The 25593-nt window shown below is 46.7% G+C and overlaps 1 protein-coding gene and 1 pseudogene across 4 annotated transcripts in view; both read right to left on the reverse strand.

The window, feature by feature from the left end:
• The window catches only part of EPB41L4B (erythrocyte membrane protein band 4.1 like 4B), a 161531-nt gene that overhangs the window by 10297 nt on the left and 125641 nt on the right, over nt 1-25593 (reverse strand). The window contains exons 20-24 of one of the 4 annotated variants that reach the window (XM_032240302.1): nt 21663-21761; nt 14730-14916; nt 12503-12580; nt 3826-3942; nt 1105-1173 (exon numbers count right to left, since the gene is read on the reverse strand). In XM_032240302.1, coding sequence (XP_032096193.1) covers nt 1105-1173; nt 3826-3942; nt 12503-12580; nt 14730-14916; nt 21663-21761 — 550 coding nt within the window. Of the gene's footprint in view, nt 1-1104; nt 1174-3825; nt 3943-3969; nt 4411-12502; nt 12581-14729; nt 14917-21662; nt 21762-25593 lie in introns of those variants that run through there. The other 3 variants (XM_032240303.1, XM_032240304.1, XM_032240305.1) reach the window with 3 other exon arrangements.
• Nucleotides 17030-17127, reverse strand: LOC116524949 (annotated as a pseudogene).

Here is a 25593-nt window from a genome sequence, read left to right on the forward strand (position 1 = left end):
TGTGATCCTCCCACCTCAGCTTCCTAAAGTGCTGGGATTACAGGCATGAGCCACTGTGCCCAGCCTTGGCAGAACAAACAAGCTGCCCAGCGACACCCAGAGAGGCAGTGACAAGAAGTCTGTTGTCAGGACTACCTGTTTGTGTTCATCACTCCCCCCTACCTCTCCAGCCTTGAGAAACAACTATCATAATTGACATGTGTGGGATGTTTTGTGGTTACTAAAGCACTTACAAATTCTCGGCCCGTTTTGATCCTTGTCTCAACAGGATATGAGGAGGATATTCTTATTACTACTTTCACCTTAAGTAAGAAGACGGGGCAGGCACGGTGGCTCATGCCTGTAATCCCAGCACTTTGGGAGGCCGAGGTGGGTGGATCACCTGAGGTCAGGAGTTTAAAACCAGCCTGGCCAACATGATGAAACCCTGTCTCTACTAAAAACATAAAAATTAGCCAGGCAAGATGGCAGGCGCCTGTAATCCCAGCTACTCAGGAGGCCGAGGCAGGAGAAATGCTTGAACCCAGGAGGCAGAGGTTGCAGTGAGCTGAGATCATGCCACTGCACTCCAGCCTGGGTGACAGAGCGAAAATCCACCTAAAAAAAAAAGAAAGAAAGAAAGAAAGAAAAACATGTGTGGATGAACCTCAAATACATTATGCTAAGTGAAAGAGACCAGTCACAAAAGGAAACATATGATTCCATTTAGATGAAATATCCAGACTAGGTAAATCCGTAGACACAGAATGCAGACTGGTGGTTGCCAGGGGGTAGGAATAAGGGGAAAATGAGGACGAACTGCTTAATGGGTGTGGGATTTTTGGAGGATGCAATAAAAATGTATTGGACCTAAACAGAAGTGGTCATTGCACAATGCTGTGAATGTACTGTCACTGAATTGTCACTTGAAAATGGTTAATTTTAAGTCAATCTCACATCAATAAAATAAAGAGGCAGACTGTAAATCCAAGCTTCTTCCCGACCTTGTGGAGTTCAACGGTGATCAAAAGAAGCGATTGAGCTTGCTGTCTGGCATCCCACAGAAAAGCACACTACATGGGAACAACGTTTGAAAATGCACATATGTTTTCTGGATCTACTTACAGTAAACTGTGGCCCTGTGGTGAAAGTATCAGGAAACGGGTTCATTGTATCAGCCGGGAATGTTTTTATCTTCAAAAGAGAGAAAGAAAAGGGGGTTACCTTCAGATTAGAAAACAAAGTTTTGCAGTCTTTGGTAGAGCACCTTTAAAATGGAACTGAAGGATTCACGGGTGCCTCCGCAGAGCCTTCATCACTCGTATAAGGAAACACATAAAGGGTCCCTCAGGATTGTGGACTGGTGGTTGTATCTGCCTGGCGTTGGACTGCAGGGCGAGGCCCAGTGGGGATGACAGCCTCGGTCTCGTGTTCAGTGCGCACCTCCACACTTGTCTCTCCCTGGAGCTGCCTTCAGCAGGATCTGCTTGGGCCTTCCAGGCCTGACTCATAAAAAGCCACAGTCAAGGTGGATAATGAGGGAGTCAGAACTGCCTGGGGTGGCTTCTGATGACTTCTCCATAGCTGTAGGAATGGCCTAGAGGCTGCTGAGAGGTCACATGGTCTCTTAACAGCAGGCAGGGTACAAGGAGGCTGGGCTGATTAAGCCAGAAAGTATTCGCTGTCTAATCACTTCAGTTACTGAACTCCCTGTATGCTTTAGCCAATAGAGGGAGCCCTCAGGGAAACCCATGGAAGCGTGGGAGAATCCTGCCCCACGGCCCTTGGGAACAGAAGGTTTGATGCACAAAGATGCCCAGTGCTGGGAGTACCTGCAGGACGGAGCTAGTCTGAATGAGGTCAGATGAACAGTTGATCAGGTAGTGGTGGCCAAAAGGACTCGACTTCCGTGTCTTTGGTCATTTTGTCTTTGGCCTCCTGGAGGCCTTGGGAAATGGGAGGGCTTATTTTTTCAAGTCAGCCTAGGGTACGCCATGAGGCCCGGGGGCCTGATGACTCTGGCACTAGCTTTGTGTATGATTCCTGGGGCACAGAAACTGTCTGCACACCTGCTGGTGAAGGCATACCATACCACCCGCCAGCAGAGGGCTGAGGCAAGACACCAAGGCCACCACTGTCCAGGGCCAGCCGGAGTTCTTGCCTGTGGACTCTGGGATAGCTACTTGAGTGGCTCCAGTGGGAGGGTGGGGCAGGGATTAGTAAGAACACATTAGCTGAGACCCAAATTGGCCAAGCTTTTCCGAATGGGTGAAGCAGGTCTCCCCCTTCTGGGGATGACAATATCTTTGCCATGTATACAGAGATAGCCAGCCCAAGTCTGCTCCCCTTCCCACAAATCTCTCTGGTCCCTTTACACATCTCAAAATTGACAGAATAGGCCTCAAACTGCCTTTTAGCTCAGGTGAAAGAAAGACTCTTGGGTGAAGTCTGGAGGTACATTCTCTTCTTGTTGCCTATTGGGTCAGCAAGGTGCTCTGAGACCAACATCCTAGTGGAAAGTAATAGATAAGACTCTCAGACAGACCATCATGAAGCCGAGCGAGAAAGTGGTTGGTTGGTTGGTTTGTTTGTTTACTTTGAGATGGAGTCTCACTCTGTCACCCAGGCTGGAGGGCAGTGGCGCAATCTCAGCTCACCGCAACCTCCTCCTCCCAGGTTTAAGTGATTCTCTTGCCTCAGCCTTCCGAGTAGCTGGGATCACAGGCACACGCTACAAAACATGCCCAGCTAATTTTTGTATTTTTAGTAGAGTTGGGATTTCACATGTCGGCCAGGCTGGACTCAAACTCCTGACCTCCAGTGATCTGCCTGCCTCAGCCTCCCAAAGTGCTGGGATTACAGGTGTGAGCCACCGTGCCTGGCCGGAAAGTGGTTTATTATTGCTATTCAATAGGTGAAAGTTAGCCACCTCAAAGAATTATTTTATACCTGCTGTAAGTAAGAAAAATATATTTCAACAGTGGTACCCTGTGTTGCTCAGGTGTGGTGAAAAGCATAGTCACTCTCTTCTGATGGCACTATCTGTTAGCACAACCACTTTAGAAAGGGGGCAAAAGCCAAACTTGTAATATTTCATCCAGCAGTGTCTAGCCTAAGAAAATAAAATTCCTGATGCAAAAAGCTACATGCGTTCTCCCGAATAGTAACAAACTGGAAACAAAGCACACATCCCGTAGTACAGAATGTGTTCGGGAAATGGCAGACCATTCGCTTGATGGAATACAGTCATATAACGTGGTAACAAGAACAAGATAGAAACAACATGGTAGCATTAAGGGAAAAGAGAAAAACAGGAGAGAATTTGGTTATTACGATTTAACTATGTAAAATCATGAATGATATGAATAAATGGAAGGAAATATGTAAAAACGGACAAAAAATGCTAAATTGGGATGACAGGTGATTTCATTCACATTGTTAGGTAGCACTCCTATTATGTCATTAGCTTGATAAACAGCAGAAGAAGACGCATTTCAAAAAGTTTTCTTTTCAATAGAAATGCAACTTAAGAGTCCATCTGGTGAGTACCAAAGCATATATTTCTCTCTGGGGAAAGCATCTATGCTCATTGAAATTCCAGGAAAACAAACTCTTCTTGATTCTTGAGACCTGGAAGCGAAGGGGGCACCCACAGCTGCATATTCCAATTTGACCAGGGCCAGGTGGACTCCAAATCCTCCATCCACCTGGAGTGAGAGCACCTGTTGGTGGGCTCGTCCTGAGATCTGGGGCTTCTGCACGCCCACCCAGGCTTCCACCTCGCCTGGTGGCTCCTGCCCACCTCACCTCTCCTGGCCAGGCCCCTCTCCCTGCCAGGGTACCTACCAGCCTTGTTTTGATTGGAGGGTACATGCAAACTCCAGTGGTCTCTTCCTTCATGGGGAGAGAGAGTGGAGGAGAACAGCGAGAGTGGGCACAGTGGGGGTTGCTGGCGGGCTCTGCCTGCTCACGAGGAGAGGAGAGAAGGGGAGGAGGAAGAGGAGATAGGGGAGGGGAAAGGAGAGAAAGATAGCACAGTGCAAGACGGATCTGGCAACGCCAGACTGTTCTCAAGCCAGTCTCACCCACAGCCTACTTCCAGCCTCTGGCCAACTGGCTTCTGGTCCCACCCTCCTCCCTCCTCTCTCAGCCTTCTTTTCTCCTGTCTGTCCTTCATATATCTTCTCCATCATCTGAGCAGATGACACACCAAGACCCCATTCCCAGGCCTGGTAGGTAGAGGCTGTCTCCTATGTCAACTGCACAGGACAGGTAGTGGCTTCTCGGCACACGGTTGAGGGTTCTGAAGCATTGCCCAAGCCAAGCCAGAAGGAGAGCCAGGATGAATTAGTGATGTCAGCCATGGAGGAATATGAGGCATGGGCACACACTTAAAGCATTTGCCTTCCATGCTTGGTGCCCTCCTGCACTCTGTTTAACAAGGGCACACACCGTGGTATGTAAGTGAGTGGATGTCTAAGGGGGTCACTGGGAAAGAAATATTTCATGGGGAGGAACATATAGCTAATTTTTTTTTCTGAGACGAAGTCTCGCTCTGTTGCCCAGGTTGGAGTGCAGTGACACAGTCTCAGCTTACTGCAACCTTTGCCTCTTGGGTTCAAATGATTCCCCTGCCTCAGCCCCCACAAGTAGCTGGGACTACAGGCCCACAATCACGCCTGGCTAATTTTTGTATTTTTAATGGAGATAGGGTTTCACCATGTTGGCCAGGCTGGTCTCAAACTCCTGACCTCAAGTGATCTGCTCACCTAGGCCTCCAAAAGTGTTGGGATTACAGGTATAAGCCACCACGCCCATTTTTTTTTTTTTTTTTTAAGAGACAGGGTCTTGCTCTGTCACCCAGTCTGGAGTTCAGTGGTGTGATCATAGCTCATGGCAGTCTCAAACTCCTGGGCTCAAGAGATTCTCCTGCCTCAGCCTCCTGAGTAGCTAGGACTACAGACATGTGCCACCATGCCTGGCTAATATTTTAATTTTTCTTTTTTGTAGAGGTAAGGGCTCACTACGTTGCCCAGGCTGGTCTTGAACTCCTGGCCTCAAGAGATCCCCCGCCTCCTCAACCTCCCAAAGTATCCAGATTACAGGCATGATCCATTGTGCCCAGCTGTACCATATGCTTCAGGATTTCATATGTCTTGGCTCTTTGTTATCTGTGTTCAGAAAACAAACTGATCCGGACCCCATGACAAGATGCATGGGCCCAGCCGTGGCATCTTGTATTGGCGCTGGGACACCCTGCTACTTAGCTGGAAAATACCAAATATTGTGAGAAAAGTGCCACATCCTTTGGGATACACAGGGTTCTCCACCTTATCCTTGAATAGCACCATGCGCCCAGCAGAGAGGTCCAACAGCTTGTACTGCTAAGAATGAGGTTGGTGGACAGAGGACGCTTGATGTTAGGAGAGGGAACCACGGACAGGGTTATTTTGAGTTTCAGGGAGGGACCATTTGCTCCAGAGAACAAATATACACATCTTTTAGCTCAAGAGAGTTTCCTTAAATAGCTGATATCATCCTGCTGTGAAGAATAAAATACAGCCGCTGGGTAAGTTTCATGGAAAAATGATCAAGAAAATTGCTGTCCTCTTTTCCTTCTCCAAAGTGATCTAACTCTGACCTCTTCACAATTGTGCAGTTCTGGACAATTTCCAAAGAGCTTTTTACAACTATTATCTCACAATGGTCTTCACGATGGCCTGTTTTACTATTCAAATTTGGAAGGTGTAGAAATTGAATTTGCAAAGGTTCATTTTGTTGACTGTTTCTAAATCCAGTTTTTTTTTTTTTTTTAGGAGGTGGAGACGGAGTTTTGCTCTTGTTGCCCAGGCTGGAGTGCAGTGGCGCGATCTCGGCTCACCGCAACCTCTGCCTCCCGGGTTCTGGCAATTCTCCTGCCTCAGCCTCCTGAGTAGCTGGGATTACAGGCATGCACCACCATGTCCAGCTGATTTTTTGTATTTTTAGTAGAGACGGGGTTTCACCATGTTGACCAGGATGGTCTCGATCTCTTGACCTCGTGATCCACCCGCCTCGGCCTCCCAAAGTGCTGGGATTACAGGCGTGAGCCACCGCGCCCGGCCTAAATCCATTTTTTAAAGTGAATCCATCTGAGTCACCTGCAGTTAACTTTTACGTAGTCTGCAGTAACCTGCAGACTATTAAAACCCTCCTGCTGCTCTCTATGGACCCCAGGGCATATCCTGCAGAAAGCTGTCTCCCCGCTGCCCTCGGGATCAGTTCCCACCACTGCCCCCCGGCATCCATGCTCCAACCAGAACCAATTACATCAGGGACCCCAGGCTACTGGGTCTTTTCTCCTCTGACGACAACAGGCATGCAATGTGTATTTTTTGAAGAAAATGAAAGCTGGCACAAATGACCGAGAAACATGGTCACACTGCCTAGAAGCCAAAATATGTCCCAGCCACCGGGGTCTCAACTGAAGGACATAATGAACGCCTTACGGCTTTGCCCAGCATTTGACTTTTATGGTAAAGAAGTATTGATCCATTGCACAAGTATTTCTAACCTTTCTTAAATACGCATCTTATTGGATTGAAACAAAAGAACATCCTGGGGTTCCCACACTCTGGACTGTTGGTGAGAAGGCAGTAAGCTAACACATGGAATCGAAGGCTATTTTGAAATACCACTTAATTTTTTTCACTGAGTATATCCTTTCTTCCTTGGGTCTTTTCTACAGGTAAGCAGCTACATTCTTCTATATCTGCTTGGCTTTTGAGTTGAAAATCTGACTCTTGGGGAGACAGAAAGATTCTCAGCATAGATAAATGATGATGAAATGTGTAAGGATTCTAAGAGATGGCTAGTCTGGGCATTGGAGAGAAAATTCAGAGGGAAGAGGAGCGTAGACATTGGTGAGTGCTGAGCAAAGGAGCCCTGTGCAACTTTCTCCATGCATGGAGGCTGGGAAGCAGGGATTGAAAAGCATAAAGAACCAACCCCCAACCAACCCCCTAAGGTAGAGCTGAGGAGATGGCAGGCCCCAGGACAGGATGGCCCCAGAACAGAATGTTGTCCAACAAGTAGACAGTCACACATCCTGGCAGGACAGTGATCTCCACCTGCCCAAAACAGCCACGAAAGAAGCAAGGAGTGGCCTAAATGTATCAGCGAACAGATGACATCATGGACTAAATAGATTTCTTTCCACCTCCCTGTGCCCTGGGGAACACAGATAAAACCACAGAAGGGGCACCGTAATTTGATTTGGTGAGATTCAGCTTTAGCCCTGCTGGTAGAATTCAGTTCAAAATAAAAGTAAGTTATTGCACCAGATAGAAACTGACTCCTAACATCTACCCCAGGGCCTATTCCCATGCCCTACACAGCCTTCCTCTGGCCAGAGCACTGTCCTCCCTGACACATGAACTCTTGACTAACATGTCATAGTCCAGAAGGGATCTGGGTGCTAATTGGCTCTGATTTGCAGTTGGGTGAGTGGTTCATGAAGCCTGGGGATCAGAGAGGGACAGGCCTCAAGGAGAAAAAGCCAAGAACACAGAACACATAGGTGTCCATGGTCTGTGTCACCCGGGGAGGGAAGTCAGCATGGCAGACTTGAAGTAGGGGGTACAAGACTCCGCATTCTGGGGTCGACATCACTAACGCATCAGTGTAACCTCTCCCAACTCCCCTCGTTCAATCAACGCCAGTGCCCCCATGCACCTGCTCACGTTCACACCTTAAAGAAAATACCAAATGGAGAACAGGTGCTGTCTTGGCACACAACTCCTTCCCTTCTCTCCCGCGTGCTCCACCTCTCGCAACCCAGGCAGAAACTCAGATCTGATGACGAACTCTGAGGCAGAATCGGAAATGGAAAAACATGAAGCTGTGAAGGTTCTAAGGCTTAAGACTGCTAAATTGAGCTACCTAATAAAAGAGCTGGGGACTAGGGCAGAAAAGGTTTGGGAAAAGGAGAGGGAGAAAGCTACAAAAGCAAAGTTAGTGTGTGTGTGTGTGTGTGTGTGTGTGTGTGTGTGTGTGTGTGTGTGTGTGTGTAGTTTGAGAATGAAAGTTCCTGGAGTCAAGGAATGTAAGAGAATAAAGGAAAAGGCAAAAAGCGATTCAAGATATGTTACAGGAGGTGTTAATTTAATATTCTTTAATGAATTTTTGAGAGACGCCTGTTCCAGATTGAACCTTTTTGTTACTCTTGGTTTGCTGGACTGTGCTTCTTTGAAGACCACTCCACACAGAGACTGGCCACAAGAATCAAGAGTGCTAAGAGTGATTGCAGTTAACGCTATTTTTCTTTTAATTTTAATTTTTTGGAGATGGAGTTTCACTCTTGTCACCCAGGGTGGAGTGCAGTGGCGTGATCTCGGCTCACTGCAACCTCCGCCTCCTGGGTTCAAGCGATTCTCCTGCTTCAGCCTCAGTCTCCCGAGGGATTACAGGCACCTGCCACCACTGTGCCCTGCTAATTTTGTATTATTAGTAGAGATGGGGGTTTCACCATGTCGGTCAGGCTGGTCTCGAACTCCTGACCTCAGGTGATCCACCCACCTAGGTCTCCCAAAGTGCTAGGATTACAGGTGTGAGCCACTGAGTGAGCCTGGCTTTGTTTTTGAGGTGGACTCTCGCCTTGTTGCCCAGGCTGGAGTGCAGTGGTGCTCTCTTAGCTCACTGCGACCTCCACCTTCCGGGTTCAAGTGATTCTCCTACCTGAGCCTCCTGAGTAGCTGGGACTATAAGCGCACACTATCATGCCTGGCTGGTGTTACGCTAGTTCTGACAGTGTCTTGGTGGCACGTTGCTGAATGAAGGCAAGATCTCCAGTTCCCTGTTGGTCCAGCACTGGGCCTAGGGACCAGGATGGTGGTGGGACCTCAGGAGTCTTGGCCAGTAGTAGGCAGGGGGCTAGAGACAGGCTGTCAGCTTGGGAAATGACTGCATGGAAAAAGTATTCACCCAGGAGGGGTAATTCACTGCCTGTGTGATGAGTAGCACTTGGAAGTTCTGATATTTATACCTGTAAAGTGCTGCTTCCTCCTCAACAGGAAGGCTCAGAGAGAGCGGCTGGAGGTGAATCGTGCAGGACTGCTGGCAAAATAACCACAGCTCATCCAGGCTGAGTCTCTTAGACCAAGGCACCTGCGCACCTCCCTTCCTCATGCTCCATTCAGCAACACTGAGGACCAAACCTGGGCTGACAGCTTGGAGACGGTCCCAGGGCTATCCTACAGCCCAGGGGAAGGCCAGGGCATCTGACCCGCTTTGAGAGAGGGGACTTGCTAACAGAGAAAGAGAGAGATATATCCTGGCTTGGGCCATCTGACACTGGAATGGCAGCCCAGCATCTAGGTTCTAGAACTGGCTTTGACACACACTTGCTGTGTGATCTGGGCTGAGCGTCTGCCCCTGTCTGAGCTTGGTTTTCCCATCTGTGTGTGAAGGAATGGAGAAGAAGGTCCCAAGGCATTGTTCCAGCTGATAGGCCAGATAGTTGGGAAGCCCTGGTCACAAGTCAGGCATGGGGGTTGCTCTTGCCTCCCTCTACTTCTGGCTCCTTCCTCCCATGGATAAGGAAGCCCCTGTGAAGCCCTCAACCACGGTGTCAAGACACGGACTTGTGAGATAGAGACCTCCCCGTCACCCTACCAATATGTGGGAAGGCTGCTGCTTGCATTTCTGATGCTGGGGGAAGGAGACAGAGGGAGGAGGACCAAAGGGAGAAGCAGACTGCTGGAGTGTCCTCTTCCCCTCTGGGACCCTTTGGCACTCATGGAAACGGGATTCTGGATCAAAGTAAGGACAAGGCCCATGGTACCAAGGAAAGCCCAAAATGGAGAGAGCTCTTGCCAAAAAGCCAGATGCCGAGGACACCTTCTCCCTGAGGCCTGAAGACACACACTCATGCCTCAAAGGATGCTTTATCCTGAGGACACACAGTCACTGCAAACTTCAGCTGTGAAGTGGTGGCTATCTCAGTGCAGTACTGAGACACAGTTGTCCCATGTCTACGCAGTGAAACAGGCCTATACCCATTTCATAGCTAAGTCAGAGGTACCCTGAGATATGAGCAGCATGTGTCAGGGAGAGGGAATGAGCTTCCTGTTACTGAAGGGGTGCAAGCAGAGGCTGGACAGTCATTTGGCAGGCATTCACCCCTCAGATCCCGGCAGCTCTGATTCCCTGCCAGGTGCTGCTTCCTTTCTAATCTCAGCCTGTTAGGTTCAAACAAAGAAAGGACCATTTAAATTTACAAGTAATTAAATCTACAAGCTGAACCTGCAACATGATGATCTCTAAGGGAATCTCAACACGCTTGTCAAAGCCACCATGTATGTTTTTGGAAACTGACCCTGATCAGACCTGCCAGGTCCTTTACTCTGTCCATGCTGTGATTTCTACATAGACTGCCTTGGTCCACTTTCTTCACCTGGCAGACTCCTATTTATACTGTAAAACCCTGGCATCCCAGGGTCCCCAGACAGGGTTAGACACCGAGTCCCACAGCAGCAGCAGTTCACATGAACTCTACAGCAGTCATTGCAGCGTGTTTCAGCAGCCTGGAAGTTGCCCACAAGTCTAACTCCAAGAGTTATCTTCCTCCACTGGCTCCTATTCTTGCCAGACACGTTTTCCTCAATGTGACTCTTGGAACTTAGTCTTCTCCTTTTTACCTTCATAGGACCTCGGGTTACATCCTAGGCGTTCTCGGATCCCTTTGGGGAATGCTGCCTTTCAGCCAGGGTGTGCTCAGACTGCTGCTTGGGCTTCTATCTCCCACAAGAAGGCCTTCCTGGGACGTCAGGCCTCTGTTGGGATGCTCAGCTGGGACGTAGACCAGGCCCAGGCCCTTCTTCCACGCCCCTTGTTCATCTTTCCCAGTCTCAGGTATACTTGGAATGAAGCCCTTCTTCCAGGAATTGCTTTTTTCCTAAGTGGCAAGTCCCTAAAGAGGAGACCAGATGGAGCCCAACAGGATGCACAGCACACCGGGGAGGAGCGAGGACACCTGGATCCCAGCTCCAGCTTCGCCCCACATGATGACCCCCCGACTGGGACTCACGTTTCCATCCATCAAAGGGGTGATGAGGTGATGTGTGAAGGCCCTCTGTTTCTGGGTTCCCCTACTGGAAAGGCAGGGGAGAAGGGCCCTTTCATCTGTGAACAATCTTGGCAAATCGTCTAACAAGAAGGCCATGAATAACTCTCCTACGTTTACTGGAGCACAGCAAGGGGTAACTCTGAAGCTTCCCAGAGCAGGGGTCACCCACAGTCAGCTGTCAGCTGTTTATCCAAGACTGCTGCCTGGAAGCTCTTAATCTGTCCCAACTCTCTAGACGAGGAACACAAGGGTACACATGATTTCCGTATGCCAGCTGACTGGGAATGGTGACCATTCCTAAAGCCTGGCAGCGCTTTGCCCCATTTGTCCTCTCTTGAAACCTTCCAGGATCCTCCCCATCCACCCCACTCCTACTCCAGCAAGCTGTCCCTGAACGCCTCCCACTTCTGGATTCTCCCTGAGCATCTTCTATGTGGCTCTCACATCACTGGCAGCTACTCGTCAACCTCACTTCCCCTACAGCCTTAGCTGCCCTCTCCGCCCTGAAAGCCTAGCACTCAGCTGGGCACACAGTCGACTCTCAGGAGACATTTTTTGACTTGGCCAGAAATCTGACTCCCAATCCGTGTTTGTGGATTGTGATTCAAGCTCAAGTATACTCAGGTATTAGGCTGAGCCCAGAGAAAGGTATATCCAAATGTGCCTGGGTCACCTCATAATGGGCATAATTCCTTGCACATTTCTGTGCTGCTTTCTATTCTTGGAGGACTCTCTGTCTCTCTCGTGATCCTTATAGCACTCCTCTGAGGCAGAAAGGGCAAACAGTGACATCCTCAGTGACTGGCCAATGACAAGGATTTGTCATTGGACAAGGAGAGTCATTGGACAAGGTGACTATCCAATGACAAGGATCTTAAAAAGGGGAACAGGCACTGGAGCCAGGTTTGGCCTCTGTGACTTGTGATTTGGTGTTCTGTCCCCTCAAAAGGGTTTCTCACCTAAGGAGAGACCTGTATGCAGAGGATGGAAGATGGTGGGAAGTACGAAGGACCTGGAAAGCTGGGATGTGGCCTTGAGCCAGTGCTTCAGACCAGATGGATTGTCGGAAGCAACAGCAAGAGATTCCCCATGGGTGGGCATGCAGGGTGTGGTCCAGGAAGCCAAGAAGCCAAGATCAAAGCACTGACAAACCCTATAACACTTGAAGTGCAGTAGAAAGGCACAGTAGGCCCCCCACAACTACCCATGGAGCAAAGGGAGCACCCCTTCCTCCCTCAAGGGCTCTAGAGGTGGAGGGACCCACAGTGCCTGACCCCTGGATGAAAGCTGATCCCTGAGCCTCTGGGATGAGAGGAAGAGGCTCCTCCACAGCAATGCCCACCTCTGTCCATCCGTCCCACTGCCAAGGTGTTTCTATGGTCTGTGGCTTTTCTGGTTTTAGCAAAATAGGAAGTTTACCAGAGGAGTGGCTTCTGTGAAATCCATCAGAAGATCACCCGGCTCCAAGGTAAAGGCACCTCCTCGGTCAGAGGGGCTCTAGGAAGACAGACAAAAACACTCCTGGTTAGAGACTGCACTGCACTGAGGATGAAAGTCACCAGAAAAAACAGGTTCCCAGCCTCTCGTCTACACTGATCTCATTAGCGCGACAGTCCCCTTGAATTTCCCCAGCCAAGTAGTGCACAAAATGTTGAGACTGAACCCCAGTATTTTCCTGCAAACTTCGTAAATAGAAGTAGGCAGGGGTGAGGGACTGTCCCTTTCAGAGCTACAGGCAGCTTTTCTTAAGTACTCTTAGAGCTCTTTGACTGGTCTTTTGGAGAAAAAACACTTTAAAGAGGCCTCCAAATGTATAAAGAGAGAGCAAAGACTTTGCCCTAGATTTAGAGGATCAAATCAGGGTCCTCCAGGAGCTAAACCAATCTGCGCACTAAGAGCAATGGTCTTCATGGCAGGTGATGGCACGTGGAATGTTACGTTGTTTGTTTTTGGAAAACGGTTTGTCCTTCTGCTCTGGGGTCTTAGCTACATGTATAGCCTCGAGATCTTTAAAAGGAGAAAAAATAAGACCCATCAATGGGGCAAGCCAGGCCCCAAGGAGAGAGATGGCCAGGAGAGGGAGCCCTGTGGCCTTTGGTAGGATGCCACTTACGTCCCATCCACGCCACCCCAACTCCCATCTGTTTTGCCAATGTTTCTTTCAGCCTGGTTTTAACCACAGTGTGGGTTATGTGGTAGAAGCCTGTGTCCACACTTGAGACAAAGCTGTACAGGGCTCTCGACACAGTGGAGGATAATCCAGCCTGAGACGCCAGGAGGTGAGCTATAGAGATGCAGAGAACCTCGGTCTTGGCCAGTCGCTGGCTGAGGGTTCCATCCAGGTGTCTGTGCGGAACACTAAGCAGTGATATTTCCAGAGACACCCAGAGAAGGGACCAGGTGGAAGACTGGCCTTGGTTATGCAGGAGGTGGGCCTGGACCATTATCCTTTAGCTGTTACCAGGAACTGTGATTCCTGAAGCTGCAAAAGCCTCAGGCATCCAGTTTGCATGAGCACTTTGACCTCCACTGAACCTGACACCAGCCAGAGCAAGATAGCAGATCTTATTGCCATTTTTAGGAGGAAGAAACTGAGGCTTGAAGAAATAAGGGTTTTGGAAGTGACTGCTGTGGCTTATGAATGGAAGAGCTGGGAACAGCCTCTGGAGCTCCAGTCTTGCCTTCAGAGCACCTGCCTCATGCACGCCCCTTTTCTCCGTGTAGTTGCACGGACCACTGCAACCTCTGACTTGTATCCACTTGGATAGCAATAGGTTCAACTGTATTTGGAGCAATTGCAACAGAGTGATCGTAGCCAGAGGTCTCTCAAACAAAACCAAGGGAAACATCTTGTGTAAAGCCTTTGTCATAGCTCATTCGCATCTCAGGCAATTTCCTGAAATTTCAAACCAGCAAATGGAATAATATATTTCCTATTATCAGCTGGGCGCAGTGGCTCACACCTGTAATCCCAGCACTTTGGGTGGCCGAGGTAGGTGGATCATGAGGTCAGAAGTTCTAGACTAGCTTGGCCAACATGGTGAAACCCGTCTCTACTATAAATACAAAAATTAGCCGGATGTAGTGGCACGCACCTGTAGTCCCAGTTACTTGGGGGGCTAAGGCAGAGGAATTACTTGAACCCGGGAGGCGGAGACTGCAGTGAGCTGAGATCGCGATACTGCACTCCAGCCTGGCCACAGAGCGAGACTCTGTCTCAAAAAAAATTTCCTATTTTCAAACTAACACCAGCTATCTGACATAGGGAAAGGAATGGGGACACTTCTATGATTTTGCTCCTCCAAACTGTTCACTATGGTTGGAAGGAATGATTTCTGTCTATCTTTACAGTGGACTAATAGCTTATGATAGAGATGAGATTCTTAATCAAAATTGCCCTCAAAAATCTCTTACAATGCAATTAAAGTACAATGAACTGATTTTATATTTCACTCAGTCTCTCGCAAATGGTTGGCTCGTATTTGGGGGACAAGCTGTATAAAAACATGTTCTGGTTATTGTTGTTGTTTTACAAGCACACACAATTGAAGCAAAATTTAAATGCATGCCTCAGATGCCACTCAGTAAACTGATACTGAATTCCCAGCAAGTGTGGCTGCTCCCCAGGGCTTTCCACCCCCAATACCTTGGCCCCGGGGGACAGCTGGCCTTTGCCTTCCGACATGTGAGGCGAGCTGACTTTCTGGACCTTGGGGGACGGCAGCGGCACAGAGACTTGTGTGGCGGCGGTTGTGGTGTTTGTGGTTATAGCTGTGGTCACTCCCACTGCCTCGGCCAGGTCTGGGGGGAGGTCGTCTTCATCACTGTGGTTACTAAAAGCACATGAAGCTCTGCTCATTACAAAAATAAACAGGCTGTGAGGAGTGGAAGGAAGATGGGCAGGGTGGGAAGGCCAGGGACGGGGATTGGGGGTTCCCAAACAGATGTCCACCAGATGTCCAGCTTACAGGATCCAATACTCTGACTTTTTTGCCAAAGCAAATTTGGGCTGAATTTTCTGTCATTTGCCAGGGTGTTGTTTTGTTTTGTGTTGGTGGTAAAATATATGCAATATGATATTTATCATTTTAACTACTTATAAATATACAATTCAGTGGCATTCAATACATTCACAATATCATGCAACCATCACCACTATCCATCCCCAAAACCTTTTCATCAGTGACAATGGAAACTGTATTATTATTGAGCAATAACTCCCCATGCCCCTCCCTGCAACCTCTGGGGACATCGATTCCACTTTCTGTCGTAGTGAATTTGTCTATTCTAGGAACCTCATGTAAGTGGAATCACACACTCTGTGTCCCTCTGTGTCTGGTTAATTTCAGTCACCATAATATTTTTAAGGTCCATCCACATTGTAGCATATATCAAAAGTTCATTTGTCTTTATGATATAGAAAATTCCATTCTATGGATGTACCACACTCTGTTTATCCATTTATCTACTGATGAACACTTGGGTTGTTTCCGTTCTTTTGGCTATTATAAATAACGCTGCCATGAATGTGGGTGTACAAATATCTGTTTGACTCTGTGCTTTGAGGGTGGCACTGGGGACTCCAGGCACATTGTCCCTAAGGATCTGCCATGTAGAACTTCTGGAGCCACCTTGCATAGGGGTTGTGTTTTAGAATGATGGCTGAGCTCAAGAGTGTAGATTCAAGACCCATGGTAGGTGGGCACCAGTGCGGCCTGTGCAGAGTCACTAGGAAGGCCTCAGCCTGGCACCGGGCCACATGGGAACATGTGGTCATTAGACACAGCTGCAGCGTGGATGGGATTGATTGAGGGGACCCTGAGAGGTTTTAGATTATTCTAAATAATCTGAAGAGAAGCCTCAAGTGGAGGACTTAGGATTCATTACTAAAAAGGGGGAAAGATGAGAATCGAATAAGAACGTGGAAACATTAATAATACACCAAGTATCTGGGTCCCCACAAATGACAGCGGTCAGATGGGTTACCTGTTCATTCACTCACTTAATTTTCACACCAACCCTGTCTATTTCTATCTCCATTTTTCAGAGAATCAGATGATATTTAGCAGCTGTGAAATTATTTACTCAAGGTCACATGGCTAGTTAAGTGGATAAGGGGGGTTAAAATTTCTTTTTACCTCATTTAAAAAATTATCACCTCAGGCCGGATGCAGTGGCTTATGCCTATAGTCCCAGCAGTTTGGGAGGCTGAGGCAGGTGGATCACGAGGTCAAGAGATGGAGACCATCCTGGTCAACATGGTGAAATGCTGTCTCTACTAAAAATACAAAACATGAGCTGGGCATGGTGGCGTGTGCCTGTAATCCCAGCTACTCAGGAGGCTGAGGCAGGAGAATTGCCTGAACCCAGGAGGCGGAGGTTGTGGTGAGCCGAGATCGCGCCATTGCACTCCAGCCTGGGTAACAAGAGCAAAACTGTCTCAAAAAAAAAAAAAAATTATCACCTCAATAGCATAGTTATTACTATTTAGTTTTACATAAAAGGCCTTAAAAAACCATAGTTCATCTTTCATAGAAGAGAGTCAAGTGATACTGTCTAAAATTGAAGAAGACTCCAAATTCATAATGGTTTTTATAATCTTTTGTTTTAGTTTAGATCTTACGGCCAAGAAGTGTATCTCTAAAATTCAGTAAGTCTTCCAATTTTACCTGTTTCTGAGGTAAATTCATGATAAAGGCACAAAACAGTACTTTAATGAGTAAAATTTTACATACAGATTTATTTCTGCTTTGAAGTTGTTTCTATTTTAACAATATATAAGCATACAAACTTGTCTAATGCAACAGACATCAACTGTGAACCCTGGTTATTTTTTATTCTGGGGAATTGGCTACTTTTCTCTTCTGTCTTCCCTATTTACATTTTTTTCTTTCTTCAACTTTTTAAATTAACTTATAAATACTCTACTATTTAATTAAAAAATTTTAAAATATGAAACGCTTCACAAATTTGCATGTCATCCTTGCCCAAGAGGGCTATGTTACTCTTCTCTGTATCAGTATACGTGTTGCCAAAGTGAGCACCATTGAATTTTTTAAGACTTCTACACTATGTTTAAATACATAGTGAAGTTATATTTCTGGAAAAAATAAAATAACTCATAATTTCTAAACATACTAGCTGGTATCAATATAAAAATGACACTTTTGGCTGAGTAGAGTGCCTCATGCCTGTAATCCCAGCACTTTGTGAGGCCAAGGCAGGCTATTGCTTGAGCACAGGAGTCTGAGACCAGTCTGGACAACATGGTCTAATCTCGTCTCTATAAAAAATACAAAAATTATCTGGACATAGTGGCACATACCTGTAGTCCCAGCTTCTTGGGAGGCTGAGGTGGGAGGATCACCTGAGCTGGATTACCTGAGGCTGCAGTGAGCTGTGATTGACCATTGCACTCCAGCCTGGCCAACAGAGTGAGGTCTTGTCTAAAAAAAAAAAAGAACTGCCCAGGCCTGGTGACTCATGTCTGTAATACCAGCACTTTGGGAGGCTGAGGCAGGTGGATCACAAGGTCAGGAGTTCAAGACCAGCCTGGCCAATATGGTGAAACCCCGTCTCTATTAAAAATACAAAAATTAGGCATGGTGGCGCATGCCACTAGTCTCAGCTACTTGGGAGGCTGAGACAGAAGAATCACCTGAACCCAGGGGGCGGAGGTTGCAGTGAGCCAAGATTGTGCCACTGTACTCCAGCCTGGGTGACAGAGTGAGATTCCATCCCCACCCCCCCAAAAGAGACCTTTTCATCTGCCTTCTCTCTGTAGAGCTCCTCTGCTCCCTTCTCACTGCACGCAGCAGTCACATTTGCGCTCCTTGTCATATTTCTAGGAAAGAATGTGGCTGAGATTTTTGTTTGTATCTTAAAAAAAAAAAAAAAGCAGTGGTTTGAAGGCTTTTTCACAGCACCTGAATGTTACAATGCTTTTGGCAGAGCAACCTAAAAGCTGACTACACCTTATTCCAGCCTAGGAACTAGGAATATTACAACAGCCAAAAGGGTTATGTGTGCACATAAATCTGTATCTCAAAAACGATGATGCAAAAACATATTTTCCAGATAAGCGGAAATCTGAGTTTTCCCAACTATATTCCTTGACCACATGTCAACTTTATCAATATCAGAAAGTTAAAGAGATGGGAAAAGGCTGGGTGTGGTGGCTCATGCCTGTAATCCCAGCACTCTGGGAGGCCGAGAAGGGTGGATCAGCTGAGGTCAGGAGTTCAAGATCAGCCTGGCCAACATAGTCAAACACTTTTCTCTACTAAAAATACAAAAATTTCCCAGGCGTGGTGGTGCATGCCTGTAATCCCAGCTACTTGGGAGGCTGAGGCAGGAGAATCACTTGAACCCAGGAGGTGGAGGTTGCAGTGAGCTGAGATTGCACCATTGCACCATTGCCTGGGTGACAGAGCAAGACTTTGCCTAAAAAATTTTTTTTAAATAATAAAAAGATGGGCAAATGAGTGGGAACCACTGTCAAGGATTCAATAACTCTTTATGGGACAAAAACTTAACACTGGGAAAAATCTCATCTATGAATGTTGCTATTTTCTACTATAGGAAAAATACTGCCACTCTGATTTTCAAAGCAGAATACTTTGGGGCAGCTTAAGAAATACACATGTAAAGCTCAACATTTGAAAAGCAGTGTCCTTAAAAGAGCCAGTTTGATTAGCTGGGCATGGTGGCATGCACCACAATCCCAGCTACTGGGGAGGCTGAGAGCGGAGGATCACTTGCACCCAGGAGGTGAAAGCTGCGCTGAGCCAAGGCTGTGCCACTGCAGTCCAGCCTGGGTGACACAGTGAGGCTCTGTATCAAAAAAAAAAAAAAAAAAAAAAAAAAAAGTGAGTTTGGTGAGTTAGTGAAACTTTCTTTCCTTCCAGGTTATATATCAGTCAGTCATTATTTCAAACGTGATTACATCTCTCAAATGAGCGATAATAACATTTTGAGTTTCGAAATGTAAAAGGAATGGCAGGTTCTGCCAGCTTTATCCTTGAGGGAAGCAAACTGTTATGGCTTAATTGTCCCCCAGAGATCACTAGGACTGTTCATTATTTCACCTTTACTCGTTTTGGCTTTCCTAGGAAATGCAGCTGACCAGAAGTTTCTATGAAGGATAATGAGGTAGGGTATGTCTCCCTTAATATCCCCCATATACGCCTCTGTTCCTTTTCACAGGTACAAATGGCAGACCTGAGATGGCTGTTAGAGAACTGCATCCACAATCCCATTCCCTGTCCTACGCTTTGCACTCTGGGTATCTCCTAAATTCCATCTTTCCTCAGACGCTTCCAGATCCTAGAGAAGAAAGAAAGGGGACCTCATCTTATGGCCAAGGCATTGGGGCTTTATCCACATTCTCTCATGTTCAACCCCACAAAACTCCTCAGAGACGGCCAGGCATGGTGGCTCACACCTGTAATCCCAGCATTCTGGGAGGCCGAGGCAGGCGGATCATCTGAGGTCAGGAGTTTGAGACCAGTCTGACCAACATGGAGAAACCCTGTCTCTACTAAAACTATAAAATTAGCCAGGCGTGGTGGTGCATGCCTGTAATCCCAGCTACTTGGGAAGCTGAGGCAAGAGAATGGCTTGCACCCGGGAGGGGGATTTGCGGTGAGCCGAGATTGCACCATTGCACTCCAGCCTGGGCAACAACAGCGAAACTCCGTTTCAAAAAACAAAAACAAAAACAAAAACTAAAACTAAAACAAACCCTCCTCAGAGGCAGGTATTATCTCACATGTTTTACAGAGGAAGGAAGAGAGGATCAAAGAGTCATTTTTCTAAGAGCTTATCACTGTAAACTAGTCAGAGCCCTAACAGAAGTCTTTCCAACTCCAAAGCTCCCATGCTTTCCATTTGTCCAGGATCCCCCTGCAGTTACTCTCTGACCAATGACGCATCTAGGCATGGTACCCCATGCCATAGCTAAGGTCAAGAAATGGGAACTGCCGACTGGGCGTGGTGGCTCACACCTATAATCCTAGCACTTTGGGAGGCCAAGGTGGGTGGATCACTGGAGGTCAGGAGTTTGAAACCAGTCTGGCCAACATGGTGTATCCCCATCTCTATTAAAAATACAAAAAAATTAGCCAGGCATGGTGGCGGACACTTGTAATCCCAGCTACTTGGGAGACTGAGGCAGGAGAATTGCTTGAACCCAGGAGGCGGAGGTTGCAGTGAGCAGAGATTGTGCCACTGCACTCCAGCCTGGGTGATAGAGTGACAGAGCAAGATTCCATCTCAAAAAAAAAAAAAAAAAAAGAAAGAAAGAAAAAGAAAAAGAAATGGGAACTACCACTGTGATCAGTACTACAACTATTGCTAGTACTCCGCACCCTTATGACAGCAGTTACCTTTCTGCTTTGGATTATAATTATTTGTGACTCCTGTCTTTCCCTCTAATAAACTGTAAGTCTTTGGATGGGAATTGTCAAAGTCACTTTACTATTCCCCAGCGATGCCTAGAACAGTCAGGTGCACATGGGCCCTGGTGGTTCTGGGACACTTTGGGAAATGGCTCCTCCTAAAGCTCCGTGATTAGCTTTGGCTGTGTTGACAGACAGGGCTGCCATTTCACGGATATGCTGTGGAAGGTAGCTTCTGATGTAGCTTGCAATCATCCCCATTCTAGTATTCATGCCCCTGTATAATCCCTCCCCTTGAGTGTGGGCTGGGCATAGGGATTTGCTTCTAATTAACAGAATATGACAAAAGTGATGGGGGGCGGGCATGGTGGTTCACACCTGCGTCCCAGCCCTTTTGGAGGCCGATCACTTGAGGTCAGGAGTTCTAGACCAGCCTGGCCAATATAGAGAAAGCCTGTCTCTACTAAAAATACAAAAATCAGCCAGGCATGGTGGCTCACACCTGTAATGCCAACTACGTGGGAGGCTGAGGCAGGAGAATCGTTTGAACTTGGAAGGCGGATTGCAGTGAGCCAAGATCGCACCACTGTACTCCAGCCTGGGTGACAGAGTGAGAGTCTGTCTCAAAAAAAAAGTGACGGGATGTCAGTGCTGTGCATAGGTTATAAAAGACTGTGCCTTTGCCTTGCTGGCACTCTCTCTGGCTCTTCTTGTGTGCTTTCGCTGATAGAGACAGCTGGAGAGACCTAAGTGACCACAGGCTGAGACCAACCTCTGTCCAACAGTCCTTGAGGACCTGATCCCTGTCAGCAACTAAGAATGAGCCCGCAGATGAGACCGCAGCCCTGACACCTTGAATGTAAGAGCCCCGAACACAGAAGACCCAGCTAAGCCGTGCCCCAACCCCCACTCCACAGGAACTGTGAGGTGATAAAGGTGGATTGTTTTAAGACACTAAGTTTGGGAGTAATTTATTACACAGTAGTCAACAATGAATTCTTATACCAACTATGTAAGGTTTTCAGGGAGAAAGGGCTAGTCCCATGATTACCTAAATTGGAAAGAAATGGAATTTGGGAGCTGGCTCCCTGGAACTAGTCAGAGGGGCTAAGAAGCATTTGTACCTAAACATGTAGTCATCACAGTTGTTATGATTGAAAAAGCTGCAGTACAGAACTCACAAACTATACTGTCTTGTTAACTTCCTCACTCGGGGAGGCTTGATTTCCGGCTTTTCCACAGCTGGCTGGGTAGTTTCCACACGAATAGGAATAGGACTTCTAGAGACACACCGAAAAACAGAACACCACCATCAAAACAGGTTTATGGTCTTGCTTTTGCCATAGGGACTGCTTTCTCAGTTAATTTATACCTTAATAACATTGATAGTCAAGAAATCCATTTTTTTTGCCTTTCTACTTTACTTAATTAATAATTATAGTTTTTTAAAAAAACATAGAAAATCCAAACAGTAAGAAAAAAAAAACATAGGGAAGAAAATACAGCAAGTGGGAGAACTAAACATAATTGAGATACCAAATAAAATTTCTCTGCCCCAAAACAGCCACCCCTGCACCCCAATATGAGAGGTGAGCCAGATTGAGCGTTTGGCTCATAACCAGATTTTGCCGGTAAAATGAAGAGAAACCTAAGGATAACCTGTTTTTAATTCCAAGTAATCTGGTAGCTATTTTATTTTAAACATAGCACAGACTATATATTTTTTTAAAAAAGATAAAGAACCATACTATATTTTATGTGAAAAATGCATAGTCAGAAGACCTTTAGGACTTGCCGTAACACATTTTAATTTCATGTATGTGTGAAAATGCTAAAAATTAAGTTTCACTTTTATCTTTACTCAAGAATTGAAGCCAGATAACCAACGGACACTACTCAAAATAGTAATTTTAAGGAAATTTTTTAATGCATTTTTGTAGTGGTCATGACTAATTTCATTTCTAAAAAATCAGTTCATTACCTCCTAGGACCAACGAGGTGTCAAAACAAGTTGAGGTCCTTAAAAGGGACCTCGAGCAAGTCAACTGACACTTCTGGGTCAGGGCTCAATATGGTGATAAGTACATGACCAGGGTCTAATAAATGCGTGTTGATCACACACCAGAACCTGTGGGGTGGGGAGCTAGGGGAGGAAGAGCAGGGGGTGGGGGAATTGGGAGGGATAGCATTAGGAGGATTACCTAATGTCGATGACAGGGAGATGGATGCAGCAAACCACCACCAGGGCACGTGTATACCTATGTAACAAACCTGCACGATCTGCACACGCACCCCAGAACTTAAAGTATAATAAATAATCTTTTTAAAAAAATGCATGTTGAGGCTGGGTGCAGTTGCTCAAACCCGTAATCCTAACACTAGCAGGCTGAGGCGGGCGGATCACTTGAGGTCAGGGCTTTGAAACCAGCCTGGGCAACATGATAATACCCCATTTCTCCAAAAAATGCAAAAATTAGCCAGGTATGGTAGCGTGTGCTTGTAGTACCGGCTACTCAGGAGGCTCAGGTGGGAAGATCACCTGAGCCCAGGAGGTTGAGGCTGCAGTGAGCCATGATTATGCTACTGCACTGCAGCCTGGGTGACAGAGTGAGACCCTGTCTCAAAAAAAAAAAAAAAAAAAAGTATGTTGAATAAACACATGAATGAGAAAACAAAGCATCTCAGTCAATGCATTCCACACTCATGGTTTCCTCAGGCTGTGACTCCCAAGTAAAGGGAACATGGCCCCTGGAAGAATGTACAGTCTATTGGGGAGCACATGAATTTTCTTGGGTGGAACGGTCAGCATCAGGAAAAGCTACACGGAGGAGTTTCCTCTATTCAGATGGAGGGAAGACCACAAAGATGAGAGGCAGAGTGAAGACCTGGCTGAATGCAGGGGTCTGCTGAGGTCCCAGCGGAACAGCAGAGGGTTTTGACTGGAGGGAAAGTCGAGGCCAGGTCATAGGAGAGGCTGAGGAGTCTACACTGAAGGCAATGGACCTCAACTCTCTAAAGGTTTTAGGCAAAGGAATGGCATAGTCAGATTTACATTTTAGAAAGGTCCTTAGAACAACGAAGAGGACCCAGGTGAAAGGGAGGCCAGGAGCATCTAGAGGACTGTTGTGGCAGTAAGTCTGGAATACCGATAATGGGGGCTCAAGGTACAGTCAAGAGAAGGATAGGATCGATGTGGAAGCTACAATGAAGTCAAATTGCCAGGACTTGGTGACCAATTAGATGAGGGAACAAGGTAGGAGAAAATCAAGGACTCCCAGGTTTTAACTCCCAGGAGTTAAAGATTTCCTTAAAATTACTATTTTGAATAGGGTCCATTGGTTATCTGACATAAATTCTTGAGTGAAGATAAAAGTGAAACTTAATTTTTAGCCTGGGTGAGGGGTAGGTAATAACACCATTGACCAATAATGGAAAACAGGTGAAGATTAGTGGGGTGCGGTGGGAAGAGATGAATTAAGTTTCTGAAAAGTCCTGGAGGCAGCTGGGTATGCATCTCTGGAGTAAGACAAATTTATACCAAGAACACAGATTGGGAATCATAAGGTGATGTAGAGAAATGTTAGCTTTTATTTTTGGCATCAACCATCATAATTCCCTAGAGCAGTGGCTCTACATCACCTAGGTGGTTGTTAACGTGATGATTCTTGTCTCTACTGGTGCCCACCAAACCCCCACCACACACATACACATGAAGGATGCAAAAGGTCTGGAGTAGTACCCAGGAGTCTGTGTTTTTTTTTTTTTTACTGTACTTTAGATTCTGGGGTACATGTGCAGATCATGCAAGATTGTTGCGTAGATACATTCACGGCAAAGTGGTTTGTTGCCACCATCCCCCCATCACCTATACCTGACATTTCTCCCCACATTATCCCTCCCCTACTCTCCCTCCCACTATCCTCCTGTAGCCCCCACAGCGGACTCCAGTGTGTGATGCTCCCCTCTGTGTGTCCAAGTGTTCTCATTGTTCAACACCTGCCCGTAAGTGGGAACATGCGGCGTTTGACTTTCTGTTCCTGTGTCAGTTTGCTGAGAATGATGGTTTCCAGGTTAATCCATGTCCTTACAAAGGACACAAACTCATCGCTTTTTATGGCTGGATAGTATTCCATGGTGTATATGTGCCACATTTTCTTTGTCCAGTCTGTCACTGATGGGCATTTGGGTTGGTTCCAGGTCTTTGCTATTGTAAACAGTGCCGCGATGAACATGCGTGTGCATGTGTCTTTATAATAGAATGATTTATAATTCTTTGGGTGTATACCCAGTAATGGGATTGCTGGGTCAAATGGAATTTCTATTTCTAGATCCTTGAGGAATCGCCACACTGTCTTCCACAATGGTTGAACTAATTTACACTCCCACAAACAGTGTAAAAGTTTTCCTATTTCTCCACATCCTCTCCAGCGTCTGTTGTCTCCAGATTTTCTAATGACCGCCATTCTAACTGGCGTGAGGTGGTATCTCAATGAGTCTGTGTTTTTAACAAGAGACTCTGATGCAGTGGTCCTTGGACCCATTTTGGGAAGCTACCCTAAGGAGACCCTGTTGGTGTTAGTAAACCACCAGCTGGCAATGAGGCCACCACAATCTATAGGTTATCCCTCACTTGCGCTGAAAAAGAAAGAGTTCCTCCTGTTCTCTGTGAGATCAGGGGAGGAAGGGCTTTCTCTGGGTTTGGGGTGGTGGTGGCCTGGAAGCTGTAAAGAACATGTGTAGGGAATAGAAGGAGGGTGAATAATGAGAAATTACTTAATAGGTACAATGTACATTATTTGAGTGATGGATATTCTAAAAGCCCTGATTTAACTACTATGCAATCTATGCATAGATCCAAGTTATACTTCTACCCCATAAATTTATACAAATAAAAAATAGGCTCGGTGCAGTGGCTCATGCCTGTAATCTCGGCACTTTGAGAGGCCAAGGTGGGTGGATCACTTAAGTCAGGAGTTTGAGACCATCCTGGCCAACATGGTGAAGCCCCGTCTCTACTAAAAATACAAAAATTAGCTGGGCTCTGTGGCACACATCTGTAATCTCAGTTACTCAGGAGGCTGAAGCATAAGAATCACTTGAATCCGGGAGGTG

This window comes from Sapajus apella, unplaced genomic scaffold (genome assembly GCF_009761245.1).
Source record: "Sapajus apella isolate SASKATOON/1434 unplaced genomic scaffold, GSC_monkey_1.0 scaffold46, whole genome shotgun sequence".
NCBI lineage: Eukaryota > Metazoa > Chordata > Mammalia > Primates > Cebidae > Sapajus > Sapajus apella.